Source organism: Uranotaenia lowii, chromosome 2 (genome assembly GCF_029784155.1).
Source record: "Uranotaenia lowii strain MFRU-FL chromosome 2, ASM2978415v1, whole genome shotgun sequence".
Taxonomy (NCBI): Eukaryota; Metazoa; Arthropoda; class Insecta; order Diptera; family Culicidae; genus Uranotaenia; species Uranotaenia lowii.
The window spans coordinates 307,263,164-307,285,139 of record NC_073692.1 but is presented as its reverse complement, the minus strand read 5'-3'; the positions used below and the strand labels follow the sequence as shown (position 1 = coordinate 307,285,139).

The window sequence follows — 21,976 nt, the reverse complement described above, 5'->3', positions numbered from 1 at the left end:
ACACAGAATTAAAAAACACACTTTTTTTTTGTTTGCAAATAAAGTGAATATGTCTGGGCAAAATCCGGGTTGTTTTCAATAAAATCTGGGTGAACGGGCCAGACCGGACTTTTCCCAAATTTTGTAATCAATATCTGGGCAAACCCGGATAAAACCGGGCAATCTTAGTTCAAATCATCTGACTAACTCTCCAGATACTCGTGAGAAGTTACTCAATTTTTCATAATGTTGGAAAATCCGGAAATTTCGACAAGATTTCAAAAAAGATTTTAATCAAATACTTACAATCATCTTTATACATAAAAGGCCATTTTCGTATGTTTGTTTGTTTTTTTCAATTTACTGTGCCGTCTTAAATCCTAGAGAGCTCAAATTTGACATGAGTGCTTATTAGGACCAGAAATAATGAACTTTTTTTTTTAGATTTTCGGATGAACCCTTTTCATGGGTACAATACAAATACTGTTCTAGTGATGTTGACGTTATTAAACGTTGGATTTCTATAAAAATTGAACACAGAGGTTTTCAGGAACGGAAAATCGATTGCAAAATTGTCGACCAAAAATCCGGGCAGTATCCAGGCCCACAGTATCCAGGTCAACAGCTAATATGGATGACCCTTTTTGCCAGCCTCCTACACAAAATTTGATATCTGCAATCGATTTTCCGTTCCTGAAAACTTCTGTGTTCAATTTTTATAGAAATTCAACGTTTAATAACGTCAACATCACTTATACAGTATTTGTATTGCACCCATGAATATAATAATTAAGATAGAAATTGGCACACGGAAGTTTTCAGGGAAAAGCGATCGATCAAATATGTACAAGGGGCATGAAAAAGGGGTCGCACGTCAAACGGGGTCGTCCATATTAACAATTTACGGTTCTTAAGGTATCCACGTAATTATGCATCAGATTGGCAATCAATATTGCACATGAGGGTTTGAAGAGATGGGAAAATATATCGATGCAAAAATTTGTCTACTGGGGTTTTTTGAAGTTAGACCAATTCTTCTTCATGTAAAAATTTTAAGTTTGAGAAAATGAATCATGCAATAAAATATGCGTGAATGCATTGCATCAAATACTCTTACAGGAAAAGTATTTATATTCAGTGTAAGGAACATCGAGATTGAATTTTGTAAAACAAATCTTATCTAAAAATCAAATCTATACAGTTGCGAGCGAAACAAAGCTTGTACGAGATCAACTAGTCGTTGATATTTCTTTATGAATATATCAAATCGTTATGCAGTCTTCGACAAAGTAATTTCATGATTCAAAATTTTGAATATTGAATACTCAAGAACATTTTTTGTGAAGTCAGAAATATTTGTAATCTTTGCAAGTCAAATTTCAAAACATTTAAGATTTTTTCTATTTGAAATCGTTATTTTTCTTTAAAAATACCTAGGCAAAATTTGAATCCTTGATTGAATGATAGATGAGATGATAGTAGTATAAGTAGATTCAAGTCAGTTTCAAGTTTTCATGAAGGATAATTAGTTTATCAGTTATCAAAGGTTGATTTTATAAGCTAGATAAAATCTGACGATTGATTTGAATGCAAGACACCAGAATCTTTCCATTTAAGATATTACAACATTGGTACCAAATATGCTGTTTTCTTGTGATAGTTTTAAAAAATTCTGGTCGTCTGTGTCATATTTAGTTGCGTTTGTGATAATTTTTTTTTAAATTTTAAATCTCACGTTTTTTTGTGGTTAGTATGAAAGAAGCAAGCGGGTGCTGACTTTTCTGACCTTTTTCCCAATTTTTTTAAACTTTGGATATTCTTACCTTCCAATTGTAGTATTCATTTGTTGTGGCGTGTTACCTTATCTATTCTGGCTGAAAGTTACTTGAATGATAAAAACTTTAACTTTACGTGCCTGTTTCTTTAGCTAAAATAATTCATAGAAAGTAATAAAATATGGATAAACGATATTTATTCAAAAATTGAATACTTAAGAAAACTTCCATCTATGTATATGAACACTCAAGTCGAAAATGTTGTTGTTCAGAGTAATTTAAAATCCGAAATTTGAAGAGAGTTTTTAAATTTTTTTACATCCGTTGTTAATAACTTCCCAAGATAAGTTAATTTATCTCGTCCATTCATTCATTGTTTGATTGAAAATAGTTTATTTTCGCTAGAAAGTCCTGTTCTATTTTATCCGGAATGTGAGTTTTCCTTAAACTTTATATTAAAAGTATTCGGCTAGGGTTCAGGAGCAACATCTGGAGCCATCATCCTTTGGAAGCAACTTGAAGAATATTTTCTTCAAAAGAAAAATATTTAAATAGCTGTGCACAAGGAACACTCAACTGAATCAGATTGTTATAATGATGTCAAGATAAGCTTGCCAGATTGCCCAATTATATTGGACAAAAAATTTAGGAATACTTCGGTCCGGCTCGGTTTCCCGCATTTCGTATAAAAAAGATTGCAAGCTTACTTTGCAAAGATTAGTTCACTTTATTTCAAAATTGAACAAAAACAACTTAAATAGAGTTATCATAATTTTTATTTTCACGTACAAACTGATTTTTTGAGCATGTTTTATCAAATCAATCATGAACAGTTTTTCGGAAGCCTTAAATACGATTTTAAATCTGCTGGTGTGTTTTTATGAAAAAATATATTTTCAAGAGTTTTTCTTTTTAATTTATTTTGAATAATTCCGTGGTTTTGACCCGGATATTGTCCGGATATGACTGGAGAAAAATTCTGGCAACCTTAAATGTTATGACCTAAAAGAGTTATTAAATCTTAAATCTTATTCTTAATCTTTCATTTTGAGTAGAAAAAAATAAAATAAAATCATTATCTTTGAATGATTTTCTGTGTTGAACCAATGAATTTTAATAAAGGCTTAATTTAGATTTTTCCATTATTAATCAGTGAAACTTCATAAAAATTGTTATTCAGTTTTACAGCCTTATCAGTGAATGTCATTTTCTTTAAGTAAAGTCACTTCCAGTTTTAAAAATCACAGCAAATTAGAGGAACAAAAATGACAGGTGTTGAATATAATCGAGGAAATATTTTTTAAGAAGCGTACTCATTAAGCACTTACCAACGATGAAGTGGTAGAACCGGAGAGGGTTGAGTCTACCACAAAAAATTTCCCAGAAAAAAGCGGGACTGCTGGACATTTTCTTGAAAAAGCGGGACCTGTCACGGTTTTGCGGGATGGACGGCAACCCTACTATAACCTGAACAGCTCAAATGAAGAACATGCCTGCATGCAATTATTGGTTAGTTAAAAAATATTATCTTGTTATTTGTTTGATTTATCCAACTTTTTTTTCGTTTTTCGATTTATATAATTGTTTTTCATATGAAAAAGGATGTTTTGGTCATTTTTAAGTTTTGAAATTCATCTTGCATTTTAAGCCAGAGGGAAATAAGAGCTGCGCGATTTTTCACTCTACTGCCAGAGGAATCGGCATATTTTCATTGAGTTTTGTATGACTATATTTTCAAAAAGAACAATAGTACAACAAAGGATAGTTCCGGAGGCTATCAGGCTTTTCCAGAGAAATAATTTCATAAATGTCGAGAATTCCCGGGAATGAAACTATGGCAGATATGAATAATGCTCTAGTAATTGCTTTTGCTATTTTCGAGCAGATTTGTGAGTCAAATACTTCGAATGGCATGCATATTTTAAATCCGGAGCTGGTTGAAAGTAAATGATCTACTCTACCATCGAAGCAATTGCTATTTTCTTATTCATACCACCTTATGATTCCCGGAAATCGGAAATTCCCGAATTTTGCGAATTCCCGGGATGGACACTTTATTTCAGAAAATAAACTTTAAACCATTCGTGATCTTTTAGTATTTTACTTGATTTTAGTTCGAAATCATACTCGTATAATCGTAACAGCTTCTTGTATACAGAAATCTATATACTTTTTAGTCCTTTCTTCTTAAAAAATTACCCTCTTTAAGACGCTCACTGGGTGCCTGCTTTAAAATAGTACAGCAGTGTTATATGGGTCTTAGTTCCGGTGCTTTGGAAGAATTTATGTTCTTGGATACTAAATTTACTTTTTCGGCTTCATATCACTTCAGGGCAATAAATAGTGGAACGAATAAAAATAAGTCAAAAGGTGCAGTAGACCACCTTACAGCTTATTTGAACTTTCAACAGACCAAAGAATGCCAATTCAGCTGCAGAGAGCGTTAGAAGTAATGTTTAACAGTAAATCGAGTTTTTGTTTTAAATAAACATCATAATCGGACCATTTCGAATCTATCTTAAATTTGAAGATGCCTCTGAACATGATAACTAAATAGAAGCTATCAAGACGATTCCAAAATGGCATTTGTGATGAAAATCGGTACAGTTGTTTTGGAGATGGAGTAAAAACTGTAGACCGTTTCTTTTTGCTAATTGTGCTTTTGATTCAGATACTAGCTAAAATCACTTTCAAATTCTAGTTATACTTATTGAATACTGTTAAAATTGTATTTATGATAAAATTTAACAATAATGTAATGAAATATCATCTAAAATGCAAAAAAAACATTGGATAAAAGTTTTGGTCTTAACTCCGTATGGAGTTACTCCATTAGACAGCAGCTCTGAAAATTTTTGAAATTGCGGCATGGTTTATTTTCGTGTAAAATTTAATTTAAAGAACCTTCCGAACGCATAATAGGAATAATTGCAATTCGCTATTCTTGAAACTATGGAAAAAATCATTAAGAAGGTGCAGTTACGATTTCAAGCTAATTATTTTCTTTTAAGAAGTAAAAAGAACTCAATATAAAAGATTCGAATTTTAGCTTTTTCTGTGAAAATTATTTTTGAAAAAGAAAAGTAAAAAAAAAACGTTACCTTTATTTACCTTCTTTATCGTTTGAGCATCCATAAAATTCTAAACGATTTATTGTATAACCTTAAAGGCAAATTTCAATTTATCGGGCATAGAAGTTCTGCTCAAGTTCGAATCGTAGCGTCTCAAAGATTTCATCAACACGATGTTTGTTGCATCGACCATATCTCATGATAAACCCCAAAACTGCATTTAAGATGCAAATCATGTGTTAAGACCATAATTACACCAACAAATAACTAAACACCAGTAAACCGTATCGTGCAAATGTGGTCACAAACTTAGTTGTGCCTGTATCTATCTATGTTGTACAACAGTGTCTGCTAAGCAAAGATAACCACCGGATGTAGAACCGTAACAAGGTTATGTGTTGCCAAAATCATGTAAAGCGTGTTGTTGCGATAAGTTACGTGAATCGAGGGGAGGAAAGTGAGCGAAAGGCATATCCGAAAGAGTGGGCGGTAGGAAGGAAACGCTGAATAGAATAACCCAACAAACCACTCCAGAAGCTCCCATTCAGAACCTACCTTCATACAGTCCTATGTGCTGTGCCCCTAAACCTGTTACGGAGGTTTTCTCAACAAGTGTAAGAATGGGGCGACTTCCTACGGGAAAGTGCCCGTCGTGAGTGTGTGCTATTTTTGTCATTCGGCCGTCTCCGGCTATGCTGTCATCCGTGTTTGCCCATACAGTATTGTGCATATTAATTGTAAAACGTTCTTATTAGGGAGAATTTACGGAAGTTCTTTAAAAACATTGGGTATGAATTCACAGAAGCTGAGTTTTAAGTGACTACAATTTTCCAAATATTTGATCTTCCTTTTAACAGTGTGAACATGCAAAGGACTAACTTGACAAGGAAATAATTGTGTATCCACCCTCGAAGTTTCGTCTCTGCAGGCGTTATATCCACTGAAGAAGATCCGACCAAAGAAGAAGACGTGCAAAAAGAAGGGGAAGAAGCCAGAAAACCAAAGTGCAAGTGCATGAATAAAACAAAAAGGGGGTACACAGCATGTGCTAAGTAGTAATATTCGGTCGTTGCTTCGAGTAGCATAGCGTGACTCCAGCATTTGGCGAAAACTGGCAAAGGGGCTGAATTCTAAAATCCGTGACTAGTGCCGTGACATACAGAGCGCGGTGCATGTATCGCGTCATTCGTCGTTCGAAGCCGCCCACGAAACGCCGCTGCTGCTAGATCTCCCTGCGCTAGACGTGCTGAGCAACATGAAGCCGACTAAATTAGATTTGGAGATTAATGAAGATGAGGACGAGACCGACAGGCGAGGAGACACCGAAATGGAGGACATAATAGCAGGTTAATTTGGCAGACTGCCGTTCTTTACTCGCTTACTTACTTACCCAGTTACTTACTTACATCTACTTTGTTGGATTTTTTTCTGTGTTTGGTAATCGCCACACGGCACAGTAGTGATTTTGATATGAGGAAAATTATTTATTATGGTGAAGTTGCTCAACCCATATAAATATCTTAACTATAAAAGTTCCTGTATTGCTTTTCCTTATGGTTGAATTGAGATTCGTGAAATTATCATCTATTCATTTATTCTTCGTTTAAATTGTGCGCGGTTACAAAATATGTAGCTTCTATATTTTGAAAAACAAATCTTAAAATCGAATACAACCGTTTTAACATATTCAGTTTAGGTACGAAATTCTCAACTACCATCGTACGGGGTAACAATGGGCCAAACAACGAAGTTTAAGAGTTGTTTTCCCAATAACTCCCGTTATTCAACTCATATAAAAAAAAAACGCAGCAAAGTTCGCAAATAGCAAAGGTGCAAATAAGCAACATATTGTTGAAAAATATTGATTTTTGAAAAATTATGAGCAAATGAAAATTGACCCATAGTCACCCATTAGGGGACGACTATGGGTCAACGTTATTGCAGTAGAGTTATATGATGAAAAATGTTATCAAAATAATATAAATAGCCATAAATTCAAGTGGAAAATTGTCTGTTGTGCTTAATCTGAGCAACGGTTACCGAATAACCGTAATCATGAAAAGTTTGGGCATTAAAACCACGATATTTTTGAAGCCCAATAACTTTTTTATCTTGACTCTTATCAAAATGCAGTCTTCGGAAGAAATATTTTTCATAGTTTAGACTTTAAGAAAACTCGTTTTTGAAAGAAATCGGCCGACGGAAACCAAAGTTATTGATGAAAAACTGGTTTTTCATGTTTCTCCCGAACAAAATCTCTCAAAATCCCATACAAAGTTCATGCTCGTTGAGTGTCCCTTTCCCGTGATTCGACCTGGTATAAATTTGGCATGAGATCTTGTACTAGGCCTAGGATCAATTTTAGCCTGCCGCGCATAACTTTTTCAACTTTTACTGTACATATACCGTTTGTCAGTCAATCGTTTGGGGCATTATCCTTAAGTGGGGCCTTAAGTGAGCCTTTACTTGGCATGCTCCTTATCTTGGCATGCTCTTTATCTTGGCAAGCTGAAAAGCATCTTAGTGAAATGCATGTCAAGATATTGGCCTAAAAATAAGATAATATCATCGAAGAAAATCGTAGATGTTAACTATTTTTATTTTATTTATTTTCGTAGTATTCCGTCTCACGACATAACTTGTCGAACAAAGTTCCAAAACTCAGTCGGTCCATGGCAACAGTTTTCCAATTTCTCGGATATCCCACATTCTCCAGATCACGCTCCACTTGGTTTAATCACCTCACTCGTTGCGTTCCTGCTCGTTTTGTTCCTACCGGATTTTTAGCGAACACCTGTTTTGTAGGATAGTCGTCCGGCATTCTTGCAACATGTCCTGCCCAGCGTATCCGGCCAGTCTTCACCACCTTCTGGATACTGAGTCCGCCGTAGAGTCTCGCGAGCTCGGTTTTCATCCTTCGCCTCAACACTTCGTTTTCCTGCACGCCGCCAAAGATGGTTCTTAACACTCGTCGCTCGGATACTCCGATTGTACGCAGGCCCTCCTCGAGCAATACTCATGTCTCGTGCCCGTAGAGAACAATCGGTCTAATGAGCGTCAAATATAGATTACACTTCATGTGAAGGCTTAGTCTTCTCGACCGCAGTTGCTTGTGGAATCCATAGTAGGTACTACTTCCGCTGATCATTCGCCGCTGGATCTCACGGCTGGTGTCGTTGTTTGCGGTCACCAGTGAGCCGAGATAAATAAAGTCTTCGACTATCTTCAGCTCATCGCCGTCGATCGTGACCTTGTTATTACTGGACAAGCGGGCTAGGTCAGTCTTGGATCCACAGGCCAGCATGTACTTCGTCTTTGACGTATTAATCATGAACCCAATCCTTCGTATCTGTACAAAGTCTGTTTTAGATTTTGGAAACCGTTTCCAACAATAAAAGTGGAACATATCAGACTGGGTACAGAAATGCATTTTAAATGAAGTCTTCATCAATATAGGGGAGAGTGGGGTATCGTGGGCCATGGGGAAACGTGGGCCACTTTTAATATCTCAGATGTGTGTTGAGATAAAAAACTCAAACCATCTGTCATCGTCGTCGCTTTGCGTGAGCATATATTCCTATACGTTGTTGACTGAAATATGCATCATCTGCTTCTTTTATTTATCAAGTTAAAAAAAGTTAGAAAAATTTACTTATATAATTAAAAAAACACCCCCTAATTTCATCGATGGGGAACCTAAAAGGCATAACAAAAATATGCTCATACGCTTATGATCTTAGTTTTGTCATGATCTTTCACGTGGAAAAGGAATTTTTGATTAAACATCAATAAGTCACACAAACGCAACCAATTTGCAAATCATAGCTTGTGGGGAATCGTGGGCCACACATCTGGAATCACCTATATTTTTATGTTTTTATACACATTCAGAACTTAAAATACATTTTTCCTATCTGTAAAGTTTTCTTATGCCAAATGAAGAGTTATGAAAAATATGTTGTCCATCCTATATAAGAAATTTTGCCAAAACGTTCGCGAGCCAGCTTTTGGAATCTATGCGATCATACACAGCTCTCTTTTTTATTTTATCAGCTGAAGTTTCTTCAAAACAACGAAATGAATTAGGAAATCACAGTTTTGGATCAACTCATAAACTTTGCATGTTATTTAGACAATTTGGATTTGGTGGCCCACGATTCCCCACCATTTTTCAAAATCAAAAAAATATTGCTTTTTTTCAAACAGTCAGAATTTGGGGAAAATAACTTATTAAAAACTAGCTGATCCCATACGAACTCCGTTTCGCTTTCAACTTGGAATAAGTCATGAACAGTTTGTATGAAAGTCATTTGCCAAGCATTCTCCAGATGCACTTCTGAATTCATTGTTAAGTAATAATTGCAAAAATATTGGACGATCACTTTGTCTGTCGTCTGCTACTAAATTTGGAATCAGGAATCAATTTACCGTGCCAAAAAACCACGTGTTTAAATTTCGACTAAATCATTGCATAACAATGCAATTATTGTCAAAAAGCTAAACCCCTTTCGGAAGCTCTTATACAATGAAATCTATTGCCCTTCCCTCAAAACTCCCGTGTGCAAATTTTCAAAGCAATCCATTGTATAATAACGTCAGTATTGCTAAAAACAGTGAAAAATAAATTAATATGGACGACCCCTTTCGTCGACCCCTGGCAAAACATTTGACATTTGAAATCGATTGCCCGTCCCTGAAAACTACCGTGTGCAAATTTTCATTCAAATCCGATGTATAATAACGACCCCCTTTGCCGGCCCCGTACATGAATTTAATACCAGAAATCCATTGCCCATCTCTCAAAACTTTCGTGTATCAATTTTTGTCTGAATCCGATGTATAATAATGACAATATCGCATCAACAGTGAATAGTTAATATGGACGACCCCTTTGGCCGACCCCTGATTTTTGTTTGGATAAGTGAAATCAGTTGTTTGTCCCTAATAACCCTAATATCACTAAGTTATTGAAAATTTAATATGGACGACCCTTTTACCGGCCCCTTACACGGAATTTGATACCTCAAATCGATCGCACATCACTCAAAACTATCGTGTACCAATTTTCATCTGAATACGATGTTTAATAACGTCAATATCGCAAAAACAATGAACAGTTTATATGGACGACCCCTTTGGCTGACCCCTTACACAAAATTTAACACCAGAAATCGATGTCTTGTCTTTCAGAACACTCATGTGCAAATTTTCAACACGATCCGACGAAAATTAACGTCAATATCGTGAAAACAATATTTGTCTTCTATGGACGGTCCCCTTCAAAAGGGGTCATCCGAAAATCTAAAAACATTTTTCATCCTTCCTGGTCCTAATGAGCATCCATGCCAAATTTCAGCTCTCTAGCTCTTAAGACGGCTGAGTCTATAGAGGACAAACAAACAAACAAACAAACAAACAAACATACAGAAATTGCTTTTTATATATATAGATTAAAAAAAAATACTATATGATACCTTAAAAATGTAGAAAACCACGCCATTTTTTATTTTCATTTTATCTTCTATAATAAAGAAGTAATGGAACAACGAAAAAAAGTGGCCCATGATTCCCCACTCTCCCATACTTATTAATGCAACAGGTTGCAAAAAGCAATTTTTTTCAGAAAATGCTAATGAGACTCAGACAATGGTTGAAATTTTCCTTCAAAATCAAAACTATTTCGAAAAAAGGCACTTTTATAAACCGTTTTGAAAACAGTAGGTATCTAAAAGTACTTCTTTTCGACAATGATTTTTCGATAGGAAAAGCAGGCAATTATGAAATACAAAAATTTATTTCCGCGCTACTCAGAATTCTGCCTTGGCAGTTGAAAATAATTTTTGTATGGAAACACGCAAAACACATCAAATATACATATGCTTATTGTATTCAATTATGAGCCCGTGGAGACAATAGGCGCATATGAATTTGTTGAACTTGGTTCAAACTTAAATGTGATATATTAGTTTTGAAAATTTCCTCGCACGTTTTTGCAACAAACGCTCGTGAAGTTGATAAAATATAAAATTTAATGTTGCAGTAAGTCAGCTAGCAGACGTCGTAGAACGTAAAAATATTTTGCAAAACGTGAGATTTTTATTTTGTCTTTATTATAGAGATTTTCGCCTTTGGTTGATTCGTCTTTTGAAAAATTGATGAGAGTTTTTTATATTTCGTTAAGCAAACAGCTTTCTTTCAGTAAACATATTTTTTTTTCTTCTTCGACAGTGTTTTTACACAAATTTACAGCATCGTTAGACAGAGCATTTCTTAATGATGTAGGTATCAATTTTGTAAGTCACATATCCTTGTTGGTCCGCCTGATACACAATGTCGATGAGTGCTTCTGGTTTTGCCCCACCCGAAGCTTTGATAACAACACCTGGACTTTGCTTTTTCCGTATCGTTGCCATTTCTTACGATCATCTTCAATTTTGGCCAAATTCAGGCTCCATTCGGTCATCCACGAATCTCAAATTTTCGTTGCGTCCAATGGCTGCTGAATTGTCTGCTTCGGTGTTGCCATGGATTCTGGAATGTCCGGGAATCCAACATAACGTGAAGCTATTTGAAGGTGTGTTTTGAATATTCTGTATCCTGTGGGTTCTTTATTTCGTGGGTTTTCCATAGCAAGCAACACACTTGCGAAATCAGAAAATACTGCGAAGTTTCCAGTGGAGCTATTGTTATGTAGAGTTAATGCGATTGCTGCTTTGTTTCAGGTAGACTTCGTCAATTTCCAAAATGACCACCGCCAACCTAGCTAGGACCTGTCGTTATTTTACGTTTCTTGTGAATCTCATTTCAGAGATCATAAGCAACAGCTTTTTCAAACTGTGCTATTCCTGTCACTCTGTCTTTGTTTACAAGACCGGAATAATTCGATAATATTCTTAGAAACAGCCTCCCCAACCAGAAGGCCAATTCAAAACAAACAACCAGCAGCAGTAGCCTTAAAAGTTCAAATCAAAATTAAAAAAAAGTCAGAAGCAGCATCCTAAAAAAATGCGCTTCCTAAACCAATTCGGTCTTTTTCTACCAGAAGGAATCTAAAAATCTAAACAAACAATCAGATACAGAAGCCTTAAAAATCTGTATTTCTTTCGACAATTCTGTTTTTTCCACCGGAAGGCCAAATCGAAGCAGACAATCAACAGCAGAAGCCTTAAAAATCTGCGCTTCCAAAGCCAATTCCGTCTTTTTCCTCCTGAAAGCCGAATCAAAGTAAAAAATCAGCAGAAGCTGCCTGAAAATCTGTGCTTCCAAACCCATTCCGTCTTTTTCCACCGGCAAGCCAACCCAAAACAAACAAACAGCAGCATCAGCCTTAAAAATCTGCGCTTCCAAAGCCTTTCCGTCTTTTTTCACCGGATGGCCAAAATCAAGGCAAACAATCAGCTGCAACAGTCCCAAAAATCTGCGCTTCTAAAGGTATTCCGTCTTTATCCACCGCAAGGCCAAATTATAACAAACAATCAGCAGCAGCCTTAAAATTCTGCGCTTCCTAAGTCAATTCCGTCTAATTGCATTGCAAGGCCAAATCAAAGTAAACAATTAGCAGAAGCGGCCAGAGAATCTGCGCTTCCAAATCTATTCCGACTTTTTCCATCGGCAAGCCAATCCAAAAAACAAACAAACAGCAGCAACAGCCTTAAAAATCTGCGCTTCCAAAGCCTTCCCGTCTTTTTTCACCGGAAAGCAAAATCATAACCAACAATCATCAGCAGCAGCCTTAGAAATCTGCACTTCCTAAGCCAATTCCATCTTTTTCACCGGATGGCCAAAATCAAGGCAAACAATCAGCCGCAACAGTCCCAAAAATCTGCGCTCCTAAAGGTTTTACGTCTTTATCCACCGGAAGGCCAAATTATAAAAAATAATCAGCAACAGCCTTAAAAACCTGCGCTTACTTAGCCGATTCCATCGTATTCCACTGGAAGGCCTCATCAAAGTTAACAATCAGCAGAAGCGGCCTGCAAACCTGCGCTTCCAAATCTATTCTTACTTTTCACCGGATAGCCAATCCAAAACAAACAAACAGCAGCAACAGTCTTTAAAATCTGCGCTTCGAAAGCCTTTCCGTCTTTTTCCACCGGAAAGCAGAATAATAACAAACAATCAGCAGCAGCCTTAGAAATCTGCGCTTTTTTAGCCATTTCCATCTTTTTCCAGCGGCCGAATCAGAAACAATTTTGTTCGTAGCAGCAGCCTGTAAAATATGTGCTCCCTTTGCCAATTCGTCTTTCTACCGGAGGCCGAATCAGAAATAAATTTTTCGTAGCAGCAGCCTTGACAATCTGCGCGTTCAGTCCTGATTCTACCAACCACGCCACTTCACATATCCTTCATCTCATCCTTACAGGACCGCCTGTGGAGAGTTCTTTATGATTCCGATTTTTTTAAACATTAAATTGAAACAAGCAACTATTTTCATGTCTTTGATTATCTCTAGCACGAACGCATTTCATCATCTCCCAGTTAAGCTCAAGCTTTGTACTGTTCCATCGTCAATTCTTAAGCTAACTGCCCGCTATGTGTTTAGTAAGTTCAGTTTTAAGTATTTTCCGAATATTTCTCTAGCGTTTGGGTAGAGGGATTTTTTTATTGGATTTTCTTGCGATGCTTATAGCTTTTTTTCAACAGTTAGTGCAACAACGAGGTGGAATGGTATGACACCGGATTCTGCACAACAAAATAGAGCGGGGTATTTTTTAAGCAATCCACTAGCAAATCAAATAATTTTGTTATAGGTGAGTCCTAATATGGATATGACTTTATCAATGGAATAGTTTGTTATTTCTAGTCCGTAGAGGAGTTTGCTGGTGACAATGCTATTTCCGACACTTATTTGAATTGTTGTTGCTTACGTTTTCTTCTGATAATTTCAATGTGGCGCGCACGACTTTGTGTTTTTTGCCTAATTTTCCCGCAGTGTGGATCCAAGATGAGCTCCTGTCTAAGGTTATTACCATGATCTTAGATTCATTCGTGTAGGGTATTGGTACTGCATCCAATTTGATTTTATGCTGCCAGGGAATATGTTTTTCAAGACAAAAGTGGCTCTTGAGACTTTTCTCTGGGGCCATTCGTGGAAACCATAGATTTGGCCCAATGCGATTTCTTTCTCTTTGCAATTTCCTTCTGTTTAATATTATACTGTGTCCTGTTACAACAAAAAGGATGTCGTCTGCGTAAACAATGACAAAGTGACAGCGAGTACAGATCTCCGAGGGACCCCGTTTTCTTCTATTTTGAGTTAAGAATATGTTCTTATCACAAAACGTGTGATTTGAATGTCTCAACAAATGTTTAGGACATCAATACTGATGTTATGAAATCGCTTGGTACATCTTTGTACCTGAAAATGATCACATTTTCATATGTGATGAAAGAAATTAGAGAAACATGAACTATCAAAGAACGAAAGAACATAAGCCGTAAATATCATGAAAATTTCGAAAAAGATACAACGGCTCACCGACAGGACTTGAACCTGCAATCTCCGCTTCGGTACAACGGCGCGTTAGCCAATTCCACCACGGTGAACGTGATGGAACCGGCGAACACGAGCAATCGAGCTCTGCCGATCAACTGCTGGACCTTCTATCGAAACACCATGTATATCCCGCATGTGATCTTTCCCTCTATTGATCTCTCTTGTTTCTCTAACCCCACCCATCGACTCGGGATTTTAGCCGAACGAGCACATGGTCGATTGCTTCGGGTTTGCATCAGTATTGCTTTCAACAGAGCAACACCTCCCTGTGTAACTGGTCTGCTCGGAACCTTGAGCGGCACTGATTGCTTCTTCATCTGACCGTAAGTTGCGGCAAACCCGAAGCAATCGACCATGTGCTCGTTCGGCTAAAATCCCGAGTCGATGGGTGGGGTTAGAGAAACAAGAGAGATCAATAGAGGGAAAGATCACATGCGGGCAGCCTTGCCAGATCTACGGATTTCTCCGTAGTTCTACGGATTTTAAGCATTTCTACGGAGCTACGGATCGATGCTCGAAATCTACGGGTTTTCAGCATTTCCTACGGATTTTCTACGGATTATTGAAAAAATTGAAGGAATTCTGCGGATAAATGAAAATTCTACCTGACGACCAAAAAAAAAAAAAAAGGTCATCAAGTTTTATTTTCCCGAAATCAGTACATTTTTCGATTTTCGTCAAATCTACGGACTTGGGCGGTTTTCAATCTGGCAACGCTGCATGCGGGATATACATGGTGTTTCGATAGAAGGTCCAGCAGTTGATCGGCAGAGCTCGATTGCTCGTGTTCGCCGGTTCCATCACGTTCACCGTGGTGGAATTGGCCAACGCGCCGTTGTACCGAAGCGGAGATTGCAGGTTCAAGTCCTGTCGGTGAGCCGTTGTATCTTTTTCGAAATTTTCATGATATTTACGGCTTATGTTCTTTCGTTCTTTGATAGTTCATGTTTCTCTAATTTCTTTCATCACATATGAAAATGTTTAGGACATCTTATTCATTTAAGTCCTCATTAAACAATAGTTGAGTTTAAAAAACTATGTTAAAGAAACTTTTAAATAACTATCAAAATGAAATCTATACAACTCTGCTTTGAACAGAGATAAAGTTTTGATGTTTTCAACAAAATTTCATATTTTTGCGTATTCTACTAGTTTGTAGAACAAAAAAAGCTCTCTCTCTCTCTCTCTCTCTCTCTCTCTCTCTCTCTCTCTCTCTCTCTTTCTCTTTCTCTTTCTCTTAAAACAAAAAAATCAGAATTTTCAATTTTCTCATAGTAGACTTGTAAGAGTTTTTTATGCCTTCGAGCTATGAAGCATGTTTGAGGGAGCAAATGTTCTGAAGACACTATAGAGCAAAATGAAAAACAAAGGCTATAAAAAAAATTTCCATTTTTTTTCACCTTTCGGGCAATTGACGCTGGTATAACTTTTTCTACTTAGCCCCTCCAGCGATTGTGTGTGAGATTCAAAATGCACATTTATACTTAATAATTAACACTTAATAATGATAACATGAGATTATTTAAAATGATATTTATTAAGTTATTTTAAATTTTTGTTTGATGATCTACAATTTAAGATATGAGTAGTCAACTAAACTAAGATTAGCTAACTTTGGTGGCATAAAGGCTTACTTTTCTATCGAAAAAAAAAAAAACAGTTTCGAAAGTAAGGTTGCGAAATCTCATGCGATTGAACTTTTATTGATTGAAATTTTTACTTTTCGAATCTCAGGTTGATGTTAATAAATCTGATTGTAAACATCACAAACAGATGCTGTCTTGATTGTTGACGTTTTCTCAGCCTGAGAGTCACAAGCAGAAAACTACTTTTTTTAGGGCAGGGATGCCAGATGTTTCAACAAAGTATGACGAAGAAATAAGGAATAAAATTTGTGCAAACTCTTAAACAATGAAATTTGAAAGACAGAACTAATACAAGTTTTCCAGTTCAGAAGAAGCTGAACTTACCATAGCTTTTCTTTAAAATCTGTTTAATGGAGTAAATAATGAGAATTTTTATGTTGATATTGAAATTGCAGTGAACCCGGAAAAAATATTCTGCTACAAAAATCGGCGTAAATAAAATAAAACCAATTTTAAAATTATTTGAACGAGGGAACCGGTTTAAAACTAATTTTCAACCATTTCCGATCTATTCCACTTAGTTTTATAACCATGAAATGTGATATAGTCGAGTTTTTGACGATGATAAATATTTCCATTTACGCTTTTACATGAACTGTCAATACACCTCTAGTGGGAAGTGCAAATCGCATTTATTACCGTTAAAAAAAATTCAGAGTTTCGTTATAAGTTTAACAGAACTTTCAGCAACAATTTCTTTAAAAAATAGTAGGGAAAAAGAGGGGAAAATAGCGGATGATTTCTCTATTGCTATAGTCAAAAGAAATCTGAACCCGTGATTTTTTTTCTCAATGTGATATTAAGCAAATTTCGGTTGACGTCGATATCATTGAACATCAGAACGAAATTCCTTGTGATGCTGAAATGATACTCAATACGGTGAGTATCAATTTCAAATGAGATTCGGAAATCTCGCAGCTCTGTTCTAAAGTTTGTACTTTACGAAAAAGTTTTTTTCTAATGTTAAAAAGTTCTGATTTTCGCCACTGTTTTTTTTTAAATTAAAAACTACACATCCTTTTTTAGGTAAAATAAATTAAGTTTCAAGGGTATTTTGCGACATTACAAAAAGTTACATTCAAAAAGCAAATAACATAAACCTCGCACTAATAGTTTATATCTAAATTTTGACAATCAGCCTTGTTTTGCCTCCTTCCTTTATCAAATTCTAGTTTAAGTATACCTTGACACCTATTTGTGTCATATATCTAATTTTGTAAAAGAAATTTCGGCTCCGAGAGATGTATGACAATCATGCCACCGGGAACAAGTTTCATCGCTCTTCTTTATGGAACGGGTACATTAATCAATATTTAGTCACATGCACGAACATGCTATTGATAAATATGTTGATTTATCCACGTGTTGTTGAAGGTCGAGAATATTTTTTCCTGTGCCCGAGGTGTTTGATCAATCCCATAATATCTTAGATTATAACTTAAAGAATTTGTAATTTACCATTTTTATGAAATTTAAATTTCATGAAATTTACATTGAAGAACCATACACCTCTCCGAGAGAAAAATATAAACTTTAGAAATGTCATTTATTCCGTCAAGTTTTATTTAAAAAAAATCTAAGTTACAAATAAATTTAATTTCAAGATAAACCTAAAAAAAACCATAGATATAACACAATGCTTATTATAAATACGGCAGTCTTGGAAAAACATCGATCCGTAAATCGAAACCTTCTGAACCAGCCCACATATACAACACCCACCCAGAATCCCAAATTTAAAAGATGTACTCTCCCCTTCTTGGGGTAAAGTTTTTGCAGCCGCCTTCTTGAGAATATTTTGCAGCATTGTTTGTCGAACTTCTTTCCATGGCCAGTATCATATTTTTTCTCGCCAACCACCCAAACTCCCCCGAAATGACTGATTATTCGTTGATCACAATGAAGATTGCTAGCACAACATCTCATCCTCAGAAGGAGAAGCAAAAAAAATGCCATTATCAAAGGGGCTTTCAAGAATCCCACCGGGGAAGTGCGAAGTAACAGATAGATTTTTTTTCGAGGAAAAGTCTTTAACAATCTTTGTTTGAGTATCTTCTTCGTTCACCGAAAGGATAAGGCCCGGAGTGAGCTTAAGATGTTTTGATTTTTTTCTCACTCTTTTAGGCTGATGCCTCCATGTTTTCCTGGAATTTATTAATATATTTGTCATCGGCGGCTATACGCACGTTTTGGGTTATGGCTTGTGTTTTCATGTATGGGATTAATGTTTTTTTATGGAAATTTTTTTGAAGCTGCCTTTAGGGAATAACTTGAGTAATTTTTTCTGTGGAAAGGTTTAAATTTACTTTCAAAAGCTTTATTTCCTAGATTGATTAATTAGAAAAATGTTTTAAATTGACACAGCATCTGACAAACATTTCCATTTTCAATCTTTTTTTCAGAAAACTGCCACCTTGATGATCTCTACACACGTTATCGGCAGCGACTTCGAAAGTCTCTGTTCATTTCCGGGCTCGGAATTTCGATTCTTTCTTGCCTGTCGGCCATGCTGCTGAATCTGTTGCAGAAAACGGTGAGTCGGCATTTTAACAAAATTTCTGTTGTGAGTTTAATTTCCTGAAAAAAATTTAAATAAAAAAATAAACAGAAATCAACAAGTCAGCTCGAAGTTCGTTTCCGGTCCAGGGATTGATTTTTGTTATCCCGCTTTCACCTTTTATATCCATCCACAGGTGGTGGCCTCTGATCTAACGTTGCTGTCTGTGGCCTCGGTATTGCTCTGTTGCATCCTGGTGGCGTTGCATTTTCCGGTTGTGATGAATTCGCCACTGGCAGCCCTCGCTTTCGCGCTGCTGACCACCGGGACCATTGGAACCGTGGCCATTGCAGTGGGAGCTCAACTGGCAGCGCTTCCGCTGTTTGCACTCATTTTGGTAAGTACCAGCTGCATGTTGTAGCACCATACATTTGGGGGGAATAAATTCAACATGTGGTACATATGCGATATGTATATTATAGGAAAACATTGAACATGTGGTACACCTTTCGGAGAATCGAATGAATCCTGTTTGAAAAGATTTTAAGATCATTAGCACTGGTCACTAGGAGTTTTCAAACAGGGCCGTCTTGAATCAATCTTTATGGTTAATTTATTTATTTTTTTTTTTCATTTAAAGATTTTGCGTAGAGTTAATTCAAATTCAAAGATCAATCATCGAAAAACGGATAATCAATTCAATTATGAAGCAAATTTAAGTAAAAAATGATCTCTATTTTGTTTAAAGTGATAAATATATAATTTATAATGTTAAAATGCATTTATATTTGTTCTTTGTATCACCAAAATTAAAGCGTTTGTTGATCTAAAGCAGAGCTGTACAAAATATTCAATGGGCCAAATATCACCGAAATTATGTTTAGTTATTCCGACATATCATTCAAAATCTGTTGGTGACATTGAAATGAGCTAAAATATTCCATGTCTTATGCGATAACCAAGGATTTCATACCGCGTAAAAAAAAACCTTAGTGTATACGGACTTCAAAAACACTGACTTAAAGGCTTCGCTGTTTTAACAGTTCCTGTTTATATTGTAAATATGAGTATTATTACTGTTCTCGGGTATATAATTATAAGTCTGTGTTCTTACCGAGGAGATGAGGGTATAATATAAATGTTTCCTACTGGTATGATAGCTCTTACCGAGGAACTGTTTAACGCAGGGATGAGCAAAGCGCGGCCCTTGGCACACTCAGGTGCGACCCGCGAAGCGTTTCGCAAATTGAATTCAAATTCTCGACTTTTTCCTACGATAGATTGTTTATTTTCATCAAATACAAGTCATTCAAATAGTTGACCTTATTTTTAGTATTTAAAACATTGATTGTGTTCTTTCAATTTCATAATTCATGAAATTGTGTCGGAATAGACTATAGGCTAAAAATAAGCATCCCAGATTTTTTGAGCACAATTAAACTATTATTCAAACAAATTCAGAAAAAGATGAATAAAAATCACTCGACATTAGAATTGTTCATCGCAACTCATCGAATCTTTTTTTCAAAGCGTCAAAAAAAACCTAAGCTCATTTTGAAAAAAATACTCTAAAAAATTTATTTTTGCATCTAAACATCAAAACTTATCATAACTTGATACTAATAAAACTAAATTTTGAGACAAATGTGAACAAATGTTTTGTTTTATTTTATGAAATTCTGTTTCGTTTGCGATGAAATATTGACAAAATATCAAACCATTTTTTTTTTTATTCGAATTGTCATGAAAATATAGGTAGATTGAGTTAATTTATTAATGGATAATATTATCAATGTTATAAGATTTTCATAAATCACCTTTAGAAATCCTATACCTGCAGTGGTGTTTTAATAATGTGCAATATACGCTCCGAAAGACATTTAGACAAGAAACAGTCACTATGTGGCCAAAAACATCTACCGTTGGACATAAAAGATATGAAACAAAGAAGTTGTTTTCGGTATGAAATCAAATTTGGAAGTCGGCTCATAAGCTGTAAATCTTTGCCATTCATTTCCTTAAAAAAATACAACCTCTTCAATCCATAACTTTTTTCTTCTACGGTAGATTTTTTGGCTCCTAACATACCTGTTCTAGTCTCCTCAAGACACGATGTGCACATCCGTGTTCATCCGAATCCCAAATGGTCCATTCTCTATTCCTTAAAAATCCTATATATTACGAAAACTTCAAAATTTGCACAACATTCTAATGCAATAATCTTTTATGGAGTTTTTGCACTGGTTGTAGGGAAAAAAACAAAGCTTCGAGGACAAATTTAAATTGTAAAAAAAAATTTCCAAAAATATGCACAGAAAAAAGAATTTTAAATCAACAATTTTAGATAACAATTTATCATCAATGCTGAGAAGACAGCGATTTCCGAAAAAAATTTTTTTTTGTCAACTATTGGTTATCGCTAGACTTTTAAATGGTACACCCAACTTTTATAAGTAGTTAAAAGCTTTAAAAAATCTGCGCTTTTGATTAAAAAAGCAAGGCAAATGATGTCTCATTTTAGGAGAACGAATGATTGAAAAGAAGTTCAAATCAATAAGAAAAACTAATTTTTTTAAAAAACCATGAAAAAACTATGATTTAGATTTAACGATGGATCGAATAAGAACAAATTGTTACTTGATTTCTAAGGAATCCGAAACTGAGCTAAGTATTAAGAATTTATCTTTCAACCATTCAGTAAAGAGAGTCCAGAATTGATAATTTTTTTTAAGTGGATAAGCTTTTCGACATTCAAGAAGTTTAAAGAGGTTCGAAGGATTTTCGTGCGGGAGTTTGCATCGCTGTGGTAGAACCAGTAGAAATGTGTAAAGTGTTCGATAAATTAGGTTGAGTTTCGAATCCGTTTTTTGCCATCTTTCTTGGGCTGTACATTTTCATCCTCATTATAGGATTTCTGTTTCTATGCTAAATTCCTCAGTCGAACAATTTTTGTGGCTTTACTATGTAATCGAACGTTGTCGTGTTTCTAAATATATTGTTTAATTGATGGTTCACTTACGTCTCATAAATTTGGTTTTATTTCTTCATATTTAGTATTATCTTCGTTGAAGTAAGATTATTTAAGTTTAATTATCTGGACAGAATGGTGCTTTTTTTTTTATTACCGTTTGATAACTAGACGTTTTCCTAGATCGGATCCACCTTTCGGTCCAGTAGTGAGCGAGCAACTACTGTATTAATGTTCGTAGCGGAAATAAATCCTTTGAGATTGACTTGTTGCTTATATTGTCATAAAATTGCAATTGAGTCATTAATAAATGATAGTCTTTTGATATTTTTCCATCTTAAAATTTATTCATAAGTGATGTAGCTCTCACCAAATCAGTGTATTGATTTATTATTTGATATTGCTTTTTGTGACAAAACAATACTGATATCATAGAGAATTAAAAAAAATTAAATGGTTTTCTTGTTGTTTTGATAATATTTGAAGACAAGAATCAGTACCAGGTTAATTAATATACAGCAGAAAACTGTATGTTATGCAAATT

General features: G+C 35.5%; 1 protein-coding gene across 3 annotated transcripts in view; it reads left to right on the top strand.

Annotated features, from left to right (window-relative positions):
- LOC129748880 (adenylate cyclase type 2) overlaps positions 1–21,976 on the top strand; it is a 289,164-nt gene that overhangs the window by 62,982 nt on the left and 204,206 nt on the right. The window contains exons 2-4 of one of the 3 annotated variants that reach the window (XM_055743661.1): positions 5,683–6,171; positions 18,370–18,500; positions 18,661–18,861. In XM_055743661.1, coding sequence (XP_055599636.1) covers positions 6,081–6,171; positions 18,370–18,500; positions 18,661–18,861 — 423 coding nt within the window. In that variant the 5' untranslated portion in view covers positions 5,683–6,080. Of the gene's footprint in view, positions 1–5,655; positions 6,172–18,369; positions 18,501–18,660; positions 18,862–21,976 lie in introns of those variants that run through there. The other 2 variants (XM_055743662.1, XM_055743660.1) reach the window with 2 other exon arrangements.